The sequence below is a fragment of the Sus scrofa genome, chromosome 4 (assembly GCF_054392235.1).
Source record: "Sus scrofa isolate SSC_HxYL_T2T_F1_AM1 chromosome 4, Sscrofa_HxYL_maternal_Yorkshire_Landrace_v2.0, whole genome shotgun sequence".
In the NCBI taxonomy this organism is placed as follows: domain Eukaryota; kingdom Metazoa; phylum Chordata; class Mammalia; order Artiodactyla; family Suidae; genus Sus; species Sus scrofa.
The window spans coordinates 116,556,904-116,570,617 of record NC_139386.1 but is presented as its reverse complement, the minus strand read 5'-3'; the positions used below and the strand labels follow the sequence as shown (position 1 = coordinate 116,570,617).

At 39.4% G+C, this 13,714-nt stretch overlaps 1 protein-coding gene and 1 long non-coding RNA gene across 8 annotated transcripts; one reads left to right on the top strand and one right to left on the bottom strand.

Moving 5' to 3' along the window:
* Positions 1–708: 708 nt before the first annotated feature.
* On the bottom strand, positions 709–3,463 carry LOC102160506 (uncharacterized). Of its 2 annotated transcripts, XR_014844621.1 has the most exons (3): positions 3,351–3,463; positions 2,191–2,337; positions 709–1,133 (listed from the first exon to the last, which is right to left on the bottom strand). It is a non-coding gene; the product is annotated as an uncharacterized LOC102160506 (long non-coding RNA). The 2 variants fall into 2 exon arrangements; XR_002343537.2 differs by lacking the exon at positions 3,351–3,463 and having other exon boundaries at positions 2,191–3,014.
* A 98-nt stretch (positions 3,464–3,561) lies between these two features.
* PRPF38B (pre-mRNA processing factor 38B) lies at positions 3,562–12,708 on the top strand. 6 transcript variants are annotated; one of them, XM_085023816.1, is made up of 7 exons: positions 3,562–4,130; positions 4,853–4,905; positions 6,813–6,881; positions 7,159–7,310; positions 7,391–7,451; positions 9,523–9,746; positions 10,043–12,708. In XM_085023816.1, the coding sequence occupies exons 3-7, from the start codon at positions 6,870–6,872 to the stop codon at positions 10,893–10,895; spliced, it is 1,302 nt and encodes a 433-aa protein (XP_084879942.1). In that variant the 5' UTR covers positions 3,562–4,130; positions 4,853–4,905; positions 6,813–6,869; the 3' UTR covers positions 10,896–12,708. The 6 variants fall into 6 exon arrangements, with proteins under 6 accessions (XP_084879942.1, XP_084879944.1, XP_001927841.1 ...); XM_085023818.1 differs by having other exon boundaries at positions 6,813–6,891; XM_001927806.5 differs by lacking the exon at positions 4,853–4,905.
* Positions 12,709–13,714: the final 1,006 nt, after the last annotated feature.

Below are 13,714 nucleotides of genomic sequence, written 5' to 3'. Positions count from 1 at the left end.
CTATCATATGACCTAGTCACTTGATGTCTAGGTATTTAGCCAAGCGAAACAAAAATGTCTGCACAAAAACTCAATAAATGTATTATCATAGCTACTTTATTTGTAATAGCCCAAAAATTAGAAATCTAAATGCCTAACGACAGACAACTGGATAAACAAATACAATCGGTGGGTTAAGGATCCTGTGTTGCTGCAAGCTGCAGCTTAGATAACAGATGCGACTCAGATACCCAGTATTGCCATGGCTGTGGCCTAAGCCTTAGGTACAGCTTGGATTTAACCCCTAGCCTGGGAACTTACATATGCCATAGGTGTGGCTGTGAAAAAAAAAAAAAAAAAAAAGAGGAGTTCCCGTCATGGCACAGTGGTTAAGGAATCTGACTAGGAACCAAGAGGTGGCGGGTTCGATCCCAGCCTGGCTCAGTGGGTTAAGGATCTGAGCTGTGGTGTAGGTTGCAGACACAGCTCGGATCCTGCGTTGCTGTGGCTCTGGTGTAGGCTGGCGGCTACAGCTCCGATTAGACCCCAGACTGGGAACCTCCATATGCCATGGGAGCGGCCCTAGAAAAGACAAAAAAATAAATAAATATAAAGTCAGCAGTATGATTAAAAAAAAAGAAAAAAGAAAAAGAAAACAACACATACAACCTGTTGGTACCAGCAACAAGACTGAATATCAGTATTATTCTGAGTCAAAGAAGCCAGGTGAAAAGGGAACCTGCATATGATCGCATTTATTTATTGTAATTCGAGAAAATGCAAACTAATCTATATTGACAGAAAGTGGTTGCTGGGGATGGAGGTGGAGAGAGACTGGATTGCAAAAGGGGACAGGAGAACTGGGGTGACATATGACTGTTATCTTGCTTGTGGTGACAGTTTAATCAGTACTGAGGTCTAGAAGTCTCCCTCAAAATTCTATCCCCAAAGGTGATGGTATTAGGAGGTGAGGCCTTTGGGAGGTACTTAAGTCATGAGGGTAGAGCTCTCATGAATGGGGTTGGTGCTTTCACAAAAGAGACCTCACAGAGCTTCCTCATCCTTCTAACGTTGTGATTACTCAGCAACGTGGGGCCATCCATGAAGCAGGAGGAGGACTGTCCCTTGGTCTTGGACTCTACAGAACACTAGAACTGTGAAAAATAAATTTATTTTGTTAATCAGCTACCCAGTCTGTGGTATTTTGCTACAGCCCCAAAAGACTAAAACAATGAGATATGTGTACTAAAACAAACCAAACTTCTCAGTTTTATCCTATGTACAGTGCAGTATACCCAGGTTAAATATAACTTAAGCTACACCTGCAGCATATGGACGTTCCTGGGCCAGGTATTAAACTCGCCAGGGCAGTGACAACACCAGATCCTCAACCTGCCGAGCCACCAGGGAACTCCTAAATATAACTTTTTAAATGGGGATAATACTTATATATTCAGATTGCTTTAGGGATTCACCGAATATGCCAAGCACTTTATCCCAATACCTGGTTTGATACTTCATTTGATGCCACTGAAACTTTTATTATCAAACTTCAACCTCTCTACTAAGCTCTTTACTCAGAGTCTAGGGATAAATGAATTTTAAAAGATTTAGGCAATTAGGATTTGGCAATTAGTGTCACTGGGTAAACTCAATAAACTTTTCATCAAGGCAAAAAACACATAAAGGAAAAAATGAGTTCAAGTTTTTTTTCATTTTATTTTAAACTTGGTGAGTCTTTAGAGAGTGGGATCATCTATTTCCCTTGGGAAGTAAGTTTGTATAAACTAATGTACGGAAAAACAAGATCTGGAGTTCCCATTATGGTTCAGTTAACGAACCTGACAAGTATCCATAAGGACATGGGTTCGACCCCGGGCCTTACTCCATGGTTTAAGGATTGGGCATTTCCTTGAGATGCCATATAGCATGCAGATGGCTGGGATCTGGCATTGCTGTGTGGTAGGCCAGCAGCTGCAGCTCTGATTCCACCCCTAGCCTGAGAACTTCTGTATGCCACAGGTGCAGCCGGCCCTAAAAAAAAAAAAAAATCTACTAAGTTTAAACCACTTCCAAAAGCTTTAGCCCTCCAACATAAAATAAAGGAACTAAACAGAATGATCACTTATATATTGTCCATTCTAAATATTAATCACTCCAATCATTCATTTACTTCTCATTTATCTTTCCTTACACTATGTCTCCATTTACCTTCTACTTCTCTGCTTGTCCTCTCTCCTGCTGGTTCAACTTCATCCAGCTGTAGATGTTCCCCAAGATTTCTGTCTCATCCCTTTCCCCTCTGTGTTTAAGCCACTGAAATTAATCTTGCCTTCAAACTTCCTACTTCAACAGTTTCTAGGAAAGCGTAAATGATAAAAAGTGCCACAATGAGAAATCAAATAGCATGGAGAATGAAAAAGGTCACTGGATTTTGGCAATTAGGGTATCACCACATGAGTCATCACAGGTTTTGAGCAGGGAGTGCTGCACTTTTGGAAGGATGACTCTAGCAACGCCCTGTGAAGAACGAATTGGAGCCAGAGAATATTCCAAACATTAGCATCTTAAGGTAACTTTGGGGTCATAGACGAAATTATGTAACCCTTAGGCTTAAATGTCATCAAATTCCTTATGTTTCATCTTGGCATTCCAGGCACTTAAATAGCCCAATTCCTATCTAGTCATTACTCCTCCATAAGCATATCTCCTGGCTCCTGTCAACTAGATTTACCCTCTAACAGACTTGATCTTCCCTGCTTCTATATATACTCAGGCTGTTCTCTGTCGGTAAAACTGCCAAGTCCATGAACCTGCAGAAACTTCAGTAGCTTTTGTTGTCTTCTCTTGACTCCCAAATTCACCATGCTTCTTCTCTAGGTGAACAGTAGCTTTTGAAAGATGACACGGGTTCTGACTCATTCGCGCACCCACCACCTTCTTCCCTCTACCTCCCTTCAATGCCTCGCCCAAGGCTATCACTCGGAATGCACCGCAGAATGGAAGAACTCCAGTAGGAAGAAAGCAATCAGGTAACGAATGGCACTACAGATACAGTAGCTCTTAAATGCGAAAAAAAAAAAAAAAAAATTTAGCCCAGCAAGATGTTTATCTTGACCTTACGGTTGAATAAATTTAGGCTCAAATAATAAGATCTCTAGCCGGACAGAGGGCAGAAAGACTGCACTGGAATCACACGAAGGAGTGCGGTACTATCATCCCTTCCAAAGAATCTTAAAACTGAATTCAGGAGGTTCGGTTACTCCGCAGTAGTCAGTCATGGATTTGCAAGTATACAGCCTTGAGAACGCCTGCCCGCTCCGCTTTCGAAAGATGAAACCGGGGCCCGCAGTCCAAATATTAAAACATACCAATTAGACCTACAATCTTCCTCCCCTGACCCCCAATTTCCAGTGTAAATCGCCTAAGAGTCGGGGAGCAGAGGGCACCAACGCCACCGCAGCGCGCTCCGAACGCGCGGAACAAGGAAGAAGACTCTCCGGCCCACCTGGGCAACTCTGATTGGCCGCCGGCTAAGCTTGGAACTCTGGGGCGTGTGGCGTCACATCCGCCGGGGCCGCCATCTTGTTCCCAGGGGCAGTTGGCGGAAGAGATCGCGCTCTCGGGCCGCCGGCTCGCTTTCTGCTTGGAGTTCTCGCGGCCCGCGTCTTGGCGTCTGCTCTCCACTCGGGGTCCATTTGTCGGCGTCCTAGTTGCCCTCCTTCAGCTGGCTGGGGCACAGCTACGCGGCCCCCTCTTCCGACGGCGTTCCATGGAGTAGGGTCCCGGACCGTTGTCCCGAAGAGCGAGATCGAGCTTGGCCCCCTCCCCCTCCCTTCTCCCTCCCTCCTTCCTTCCGCCGCAACATGGCTAACAACAGCCCCGCGCTGACAGGCAACTCGCAGCCGCAGCACCAGGCAGCCGCGGCCGCGGCTCAGCAGCAGCAGCAGTGCGGCGGCGGCGGCGGCGGTGGCGCCACCAAGCCGGCAGTCTCGGGCAAGCAGGGCAATGTGCTGCCGCTGTGGGGCAACGAAAAGACTATGAACCTCAACCCCATGATCTTGACCAATATCCTGTCGTCGCCTTACTTCAAAGTGCAGCTCTACGAGCTCAAAACCTACCACGAGGTGGTGGACGAGATCTACTTTAAGGTACGAAACGTCTAGACCTGGGGGGGTGGGGGTTAAGTTCGGAGGAGGGGGTATAGAGGAAACGGGCGGAGGCGGCCCCGGAGGACTGAGGATTTGGTGGTGGGTGGGGGGGCGGCGGGCGGAGGGGTTGTGGTGGTCAGTAGTCCGCCAGGGAGGGGTCAAACTGGGGCCGCCCTCTCATTTCCTTTTCAGATTTTTAGGGCCCGGAGAGCCCGCCGCCATTGATCTCGCTCGCCTCCCCCCACCTCCTGCCGGTCCCTGGGGGGAGTTGGACGGGAGAGGTGGGGGAGAGGAGAAACGAGACTGAAGCCTCTCCAGTTTACAGCTTTAAATTTCTTTCTTTTCACGTGGATCTACTCAGCGCCAACTTGTTGGCGCTTCTCCTGCTCACCCCGGGCCAGGGCGTGTATTGACTTCAATGTTGGCCTCGTGTAGTCGGTGTTCACTGTCCGATTAAGACAGGGAAGTGGTCAGTGTGCGTCGGGTGGGGTGGGAGGGTTGAGGGTGGAGAGGTGCAAGTGGAAGAGATGTACCGAAGGCCTGGAAATTTTCGCAGCAGGAAGTCAGGAGTAAGTGGTCTCAGTCACCTGTGCATTGGGCTTATTTAGAATTATCTGGGCCCTGGGCTTCTGCGGCAGGGTCGGTGCTGGCTTGGCTGTGCTGGGGAGCTCACCTGGCGCCTCCTCACTGCACTCTTGTCTCAGTTCTTGTTTCGTTAGCAGGATTGACTCAGTCTTGCAGCGAGGCTCGGAGCAGCCCAGGGTCGCAGGTAGAGGTATGCATTATTAATCATGCTCAATCGCCATAAATGCATTTCCCTGGTTAAATGAACGGCTAATTAGATTTTTTTTTTTTTGGCCATTAGTTTTGGTCTTTTCCTCACCAATTTGATAGGCGTTCTCCACTTACCTGCAAATTATGTAGTTTTAAAAATACCTTCCAGGCCTCCTAAGGTTAATTTATATTTTAAAGAATATTAATCAATGATCATTAGCTATTAGCTAGAACATCTAATATGATACAATCCGTTTTGTCTGTATTGATTCTTAAAACATTTGACAGATCACAAAGTATTTTCTGTGACCTGAACACTTCTGTAGAGGTGTTAAGAGAAGGAAATTTTCTTTATTTGCTTTTAAGTTATGTTTTGTCCACCTTTTCCCCAATTAAGTGGGGTTTTTTTGAAGGATTTTGTAATATTTGTTACTTTTGATTATTGTTTTGAGAATACAGTTCAACTTTGGGTATATAAAGTACACTGAAATTTTGGTATCCTCTTAAAAGATTATTGTAAGTAATTGTAATACTATGAACTTGTTTTTGTTTGTTTTTAAGGTAAGATGCTTTTCAGCAGGGATACAGTGTGGCGAATATCTAACCCTTAGATTTAGTTATGTGGCAAACTTCAATCAGTTGAAAATTAGTTTCCTTCTCTTTTTGTGGCAGGTTCTGTTTTGTAGGCAGATGTTAATGCCATAGGGAAAAGCTTGTTTTCAAATTTCACGTACTGTGTTTTGAAACAACTACTACGAATTACTTAAACTTAGTTATCAGGTTTTGTTATCTAGATATCCAAATAAAATAATCATTGAAATATATAGGCTTGTAGTTTTATAAGTCGATTTTGTATGGCCCCTTTGGTTAGGCTTTAAGGAATTGAAACATCATTTATACAGCTAGCTGGGGGAAGGAAATGAAACAGTGAAGCAATGCAGCAGTCTACTGAGCAAAATAGTGTAGTGCTTACATTTAAATGCATGCTTTTCCGTCTAAAGCCATTGAAAAAGACTATGACATGTAACCATGGGTGGGTGGAAGTAAGGTTTTAGAAATATGAAGTGAATGAACAGGATTTAACTTTTTGTTTCAAGTTTAAGATCTTTCTAAAAGACCTTCTTTTGAGTTATATCTGTTGTAGAGCGAACATTCTCTGCTATTTTTAGGGGAAGTAATGTGGTTTTTATAGGGTGCCCCATCTTAGCATAGATCTGTATCTTTGAGTATATTAACATGACAAACCACACTTAGTTTTTGACACAGTTTCTATTCTGGGGGAAAAATTGAATTGGTTCACAGTTAGGCTGAAGATAAATCATACATTAACAAGAATGATCTGTGTGGGTGTGGCCTTTGTAATTTCGTCTTCAGTCAGGAATGAACATATGCCTGATCATGGTTAAAAAATATATATGAATATAGTTGCATAATTTTACAACAGAAGTAACTTCTGTTACTGTTTTAGCATACTTTCTTAAAGTCATTTTTCCTTGTTTTATAGTGTGGAATTTTAAGACACCGTAAAACTGAGATATTAAGGGTATTTTAAAGATTTTTTTGAAATAGAACTTTGTTAATACTTTTTTTGCTTTAAATTGGAGCTTTAAATCCATTTTTAAGTGAGAATTTTTATTGACAAGTGTATGAGATTAGAAATTTCCCCATCTCCACATGTATCAGCTCTCTACAAAGTTACTGTAATGGGATTTAAATATCTAAGCAGTTTTCAAAGATGGTTTACATACCTTAATGTGTGTAAACAGAATATATACATCATGTCAAAATATCCAGCTTCCAAACTTTTGGAAGAGCTGCTCTGTTATGAATTGGAGTTTACTTGAATCAGTACTTTAAAAAAAAATTCGAAGCATGAATGTTTGTTGTGTTCCTCTTTTCTATTTTCAGGTCACGCATGTTGAGCCATGGGAGAAAGGAAGCAGGAAAACAGCTGGCCAAACAGGGATGTGCGGAGGGGTAAGTAGAAGTACGTGCATTTTTCAGTTTTTCTGTGTCTAATAATTAAAGTCTGTTTAGAAAACTAAAAGTCTGTCAGTTACTCACTAATTTACAATTAGTTGTGTTTTTTAAAAATCTAAATTCAAGTGTTCTGTGAATGGGTTTAGAAAAGCATTTGTTTATGCTCCATTCTCAGTTTTTTGTTATACCTGTTATAATACCTAACAGGTATTCAATTGGGTTAAGTATCTCTGTTAATTATTTCACCATTCTTTCATAATTCTTTCCTTTGAAGGTTCGAGGTGTTGGAACAGGAGGAATTGTTTCTACAGCTTTTTGCCTATTGTACAAATTATTTACTCTGAAGTTAACTCGCAAGCAAGTGATGGGTCTCATAACACACACAGATTCTCCATATATTAGAGCTCTTGGATTTATGTATATAAGGTGAGCATATGTTTCTCTACATCACCAGTAAATATCTCATCTTAATTGACATAATCCTAATCAGAATTTTATAATTCTAGGTACACACAGCCCCCCACAGATCTATGGGACTGGTTTGAATCCTTCCTTGATGATGAAGAGGTATGTCAAAAAGGGTAATAATTAGTTTTCTTCTGATTACTCTCATTTTTTAGTATCTTTCATATATTAGTGGTTTAACATCTTCCAGAATTTTCTGTACTTAAATTTATTTCACTCAAGTACTTTTGGAATTAATATCCTATTACTAAGCCATGGAGTAGACTTTATATATCCTATGTTAAATTTTTTAAAGTTTTATTTTCACGTTTTTAAATTATTTAGATGTATTTTGATAACCATTGAAAATTTTCTCTTCCTAATTCTGTTCTGTGTATTGTGTTGATCTTGACTTGTATAGTTGATGGTGACTTTTTAAAATGAGCCATGCTCAAGATTGAGGTGGTAAGACATGTGCATAGAAATATTTATAGCTTTTCTCCCCCTGGAACATTTCAGTTTTTTACCTGTTAACTTCTTTGAAATAATATTCCCACTTGCATAGAAGTGCAGAATTAAAGAGCCAGGTGGAACTTTAATAAGCTAAGGGTTTAGATGACTTCTTCTCAGTGATTAAAATATTTCAGTTCTAATTTTCTGACACCTGTTACACATATTTATAAAGTTAGAAGGAAACCTCTTTAAACTAATTAGTTTAGATTTTTTTTAAAAAAAACTAAAAATCTAGCTTACCATTCAAGCTTTTAGCAAGGTTGAGCTTGTTGCATATGTTCAGAAAAGTTATTTTGGGAAACGTTACTTTGTCAGATTTAAATCATAAATGAGTATTGAAATCCAAAATCTCAAAAGGATCTTAATAATGAGCAGTGTTGTTCATATATTTATCCCCATCACTACTTTATGTTTTATAGTTCATATAAAGGAACCTGAGCAGTGTATAGTCCTATTTAAAAAGTAGTCCTATTTAAAACGTTTATCCAAAGAATTTGTTGAATTAAAAGATAGTTCTAATGGAACTCTTTTTAGTGTGTTTTTTTATTATATGCACAGCTAAAAAAAAAACTCACTCATGTAGATATAGAGAATTTTTCTCTGCATTTTTTAGCCTATTTATGAGCTGCTTAGTATCTTGGAAGAAGCCAAAAAGAATGTTAGGTAATAAATCACAATCTTTAAGGTGTTTTTCTTTTTAGATGAGATTTTTCAGACTGAGGCACTTCTCTCTTCTCTATTTAAAAAGCATGTCCTGCTTCATAATTGGTATTAGGTTTGTTTCTGAATGCTTCTATTTAATCTGTTTATTGTGTTTACAAATCTAAAACTCTCTATTTAAGCTAACTTATTGTTTTCTTCCTTAGATATCTGCAGCGATTATATTTGGAAATACTGTATATCTGAACACTTAAATGTGTGTGAGTGCAAGCAGTTTTACCTTTAGCTCTTGTTTTCCTGTTTAGATAACAAATCTCACTTTCCTTGTGTGCTTGCACTATAGGTTTGGGACTGACAATAGCTGACTAACATGTCCTGAGCTGTGAGAGGGCATAGCAAGAAGGCCTTCATGCGGTAATGACCCTTTTCAGAGACAATGGTCATCATGGATTATGCGTTTCCAATTATTTGTTCATTTATTTATTTTCTACATAACTCTAAATTAGAAACCTCACTGCTTCATGGCAGTTGGTTTGCTATTGCTTCCAGTTTTATTAGGGCTTCATTTTATATTAGAGCTGTTAAGAGAATTGTTAAAAGAATAGTTAGGAACTGTCTGAAGTAGTTCATATGTAGCCAGGTTACACTGCTAGGAATGATGTGTGCAGACTTGCCCACAGAAATAAAATACATACTTAGTAGGTATGTGGAATGTAAATTTAAATTGATTGTTCCAAATCACTTAGTGATGTAAGTGGATGTTTCGTATTCTTGTTAACTAAGTGAGGTCACGTCTCTTTCTGTCATGAGGCTGCAGGGTTTGTTCTCACCTGCATGCACACACTAAGCCCAGATATTTCTCTTTATCATTCATTATCAGATTAGAAAGGTACACAAATTGAAATTTTTCTGTTAGAATTTTTTTGTATTTGAGATTCCAAAAATGGTTATATTTTTATAGTATTCTTGTTTGTTGAGATAAATTTTTTTGACGGCCAGGGTATCTTTTGTGTTTCTGTAGGACCTGGATGTGAAGGCTGGTGGAGGCTGTGTAATGACCATTGGAGAAATGCTTCGGTCTTTCCTCACAAAACTGGAGTGGTTTTCTACTTTGTTCCCAAGAATTCCAGTTCCAGTTCAGAAGAATATCGATCAACAGATTAAAACCCGGCCAAGAAAAATCAAGAAAGATGGGAAGGAAGGTGCTGAGGAAATAGACAGACATGTTGAACGCAGACGTTCGAGGTAATGTGACTTTAGAATTACACTTATATTTAAATAAAATATGCTTTACACAGAGGTTTTTGGAAATCAGTGTCAAGTTCTTGGGAAATTCTGTTTATATCGTTTATTAGTTTGTCACCTTTCCCCATCCTCTGCCTTTTAGGGTACTTTCATCAAAATTACGAATCTATAAATAAGAACAGGCAAATTTTTTGCTTTTTAATTATTCTTGACCTGTACCACTGATGAAAGTTGTATTGTTTACAATATTTTATTCATTCACATGTTTTCTTCCCTCCCGCTTTCTTAAATTTTAGATCTCCAAGGAGATCACTGAGTCCACGGAGGTCCCCAAGAAGATCCAGAAGTAGAAGCCATCATCGGGAGGGCCATGGGTCCTCTAGTTTTGACCGAGAACTAGAAAGAGAGAAAGAACGCCAGCGACTAGAGCGTGAAGCCAAAGAAAGAGAGAAAGAAAGGCGAAGATCCCGAAGTATTGATCGGGGGCTAGAACGCAGGCATAGCAGGAGTAGGGAAAGACATAGAAGCCGTAGTCGAAGTCGTGATAGGAAAGGAGACAGAAGGGACAGGGATCGGGAAAGAGAGAAAGAAAATGAGAGGGGTAGAAGACGAGATCGAGACTATGACAAGGAAAGAGGTAATGACCGAGAAAAGGAGCGGTCGAGAGAACGGTCCAAGGAACGGCGAAGTAGAGGGGAGGTGGAAGAGAAGAAGCATAAAGAAGACAAAGATGAGAGGCGGCACAGAGATGACAAAAAAGATCCCAAGAGAGAGAAGAAGCACAGTAGAAGTAGAAGCAGAGAAAGAAAACATAGGAGTAGGAGTAGAAGTAGAAATGCTGGGAAACGGAGTAGGAGCAGGAGCAAAGAGAAAGCAAGTAAACATAAAAATGAAAGTAAAGAAAAATCAAATAAACGGAGTAGAAGTGGCAGTCAAGGAAGAACTGACAGTGTTGAAAAATCAAGAAAACGGGAACATAGCCCCAGCAAAGAAAAATCTAGGAAGCGCAGCAGAAGCAAAGAACGTTCCCACAAACGAGATCACAGCGATGGTAAGGACCAGTCTGACAAACATGACCGCCGAAGGAGCCAAAGTATAGAACCAGAGAGCCAAGAAAAACAACATAAAAACAAAGAGGAGACTGTGTGAAAATTTTTTTTGTAAAAGTGGATCACATTGAATCCTATAAATGTTGGATTAAATCTGCTTTTTTTTCCTCCCGAGTTGAGATTGTGCAGTAGTTAACGCACTCTTCAAGCTCCCTGTAGGCTGCATTTTCATTTCCTCTTTTGTGTAGGGAAGTGCCTTTGTAATCCCATTTATTGCATTGATGTTTTCACCCAATTGTTGAGTTCGATACATGATGCACAGATTGTTCTTGCATTTTATTGTTTGTTTTTGAGATGTACAGTCTGTACATATGTCCTGAAAATGTTTTAATTCCTTTGGCATGGTTGCCATGTTGGTTAAATTTGTATAAGGCAATAAACTGCCACTAATTCTATTTTTGTTTTGTAGGTGTGGGATTATGGTTTGTGTACTGAAGTTAGCATGGCTGTGCTTTTCGTAATAGAATGCTAAAGACTTTGAAAATGGATCTTGGATGTCTATTATAGGAGAATTACATGCTTTCAATGTACATGAAGGCAACAGTTGTAGGATTAACATTCTTGTCCACTGTATTTATCTTGGACGGCTCTTGTTAATATGTTAAACTTAATATTCTCCACAGGTAACTTTAGAGAGAATTTATGAGAAGTTAGTTTCTGATGCAGAGGTTTAAATTAGGCTGTGATTTGATCAAAAGTCCTTTTAGCATTCTACCTCAAAGGGACACTGTTAGTCTGCCTAAAGTTTATTCACTTAGTTTTCCTTTTTTATTTGAAAAAATACATGACATGTAATCTTTTTCTTGAATTTTTCAGATTTTAAAGTACTATATTAAAGGAAAAATTCATGTCTAAGCCTAGCATTCTTGCAGCAACCCTGTACTAACATGAAATTGGGAGAGGGTGGGGCAGATGAGTAGAGAAATAGTTGCAAGCCTCAAGCTTCCAAAGCGTTTTTATAAATGGAAAATACTTAAATTATGAAACAGCTTGATATAGTGTCCTTTTTTTAAATTCAAAACTTTTTTTATTGATAATGAAGATTGCTGTTTGAGTTTTTAAACTTAATCTAGAACAGAGAAGTATTAAAAGTAATGCTATGCTGCATTATTTAAGATTATCAGCAAATTATTTGATAGATTGTTCTTATGACTTGTATTCTGATTACAGAGAAGGATCATGAGTGTGGAATAAATACTGGATTAAATCCTTGATCCTGGGTGTTGCCTTTTCCCCCCACTTGTTAACATTTTTTTACAGAGTATTTATAATTGTGGAAACAGATAACAATGTCCATAGTAGAGTTACACTTTGTGTGGAGGCATTATCTCAGTGCTCAGATGACAAGTGAATTACAGACTTACAGACCGAATTGGAGGTATGTGATAGCCAGTAATCCTCCCTAGAGTTCTTTATAATGGCAGTTCCCTTTGTCGTTGGGCGTTGCTTGTGTCATCAGGTGCTTCTTCACATTGGGTGATAACTCCATTTCATATCAGAGGTCCTTATTGTGAGACTTTGCCCTTGGGTTATATATTAGAATCATTTAAAATTTGGACTTCAAGGAACTTTTAAAAGATAATCAGTTCTTTCTAGAACAGAGAAACAGGTCACACGTGGTTTATAAAGTCATTGCCAGGACAAAAATTGAGTGTTACTGACTGTGTATATCATATTGACATTTGTTTTATCTCACTTGTTCATATTGGCCAACTGATGGGCACCCCAAAACCACCTCGCAAGAAGGGTTAAGGGAAACAAAGGAGTACGTTTGGTAAAGTACTTCATATGTGGGCTTACATTTGTACCTAACTCCAAAAAAACCTCATTAAATGAAGGAATTCCTCTATGAAGATGCTATGCTTTTTCTTTTAAGAGTAGAAATCAATTAACTTCAATTGAGCGTCAAGTGAATTAACCCACTTGCAGAAGTTAGAAAACTTCCTAAGCAATGAAAGCCAATAGATTTATCTTACATTGAAAATACTTTTAACATATCTAAATGGATGGTGCTACTCTTTTGAATATAGTTCCCCCTGATAGTTAATTCAGTGGTAATGTTCTTGGTAAAATGTGGAATTATTTCAAATGGGAGTGAAAATAACAAACTGCATTTGATTTAAGTTTGCTTTTGAGGAGCATTTTGATATAGGAGAACATGTAGATAATACTAGTTAATGCCAGATACATGCATGACTTAACTTGGAGAGTAGCTTTCTACAAGACTGGGAAAACAAATGGCTCTGAAAGGCATCTCAGACTTGTTTCTTGCAATGGGAGAAAATTTGAAAAGCTTTAGATAAAATAAAGCTTAATATAACAAGGCAGCCTCCATCCACTTGTCTCAACTTAGTGATTTCACCTTGCCAGGTATTAGTATCTTCTGTTTTCTAATGTTCAGTTTGCAATTAAATCCTAAATGTACATGATCTGGTATATTATCAACTGTGATATTTTAATACAAAATTTCCATTTTAATACTCCCCAATTTATAATCTGTTTAGTTGGGTTTAGTTCCTCTGAGGCAGTGGTTCTTAAACCTTTGAGTTGCAGCCCCCTCTTTAGAAATCTAAATGAAAGCTATAAATGATGTCTAGAAAAATGTCTAAAATGTGACTTCAAAAGAGTTAAACTGCCCCAGGGCTTCTGTGCAGTGTCCTTACTGATTTTTTCTCTAATGGACTGTGTCCATGGCCTGTCCCTGTTCCTAGGCCAGGGATTAAACCTGTACCACAGCAGTGACAATGCCATATGCTTAACACTAGGCCATGAGGGCACTCCCTGATTTTTTTAAAAAGCTGTGATTAGGTGTTAAGTAGTTGGGAACAAATAGCCAATTTGGAACTTGAATGTCACAAA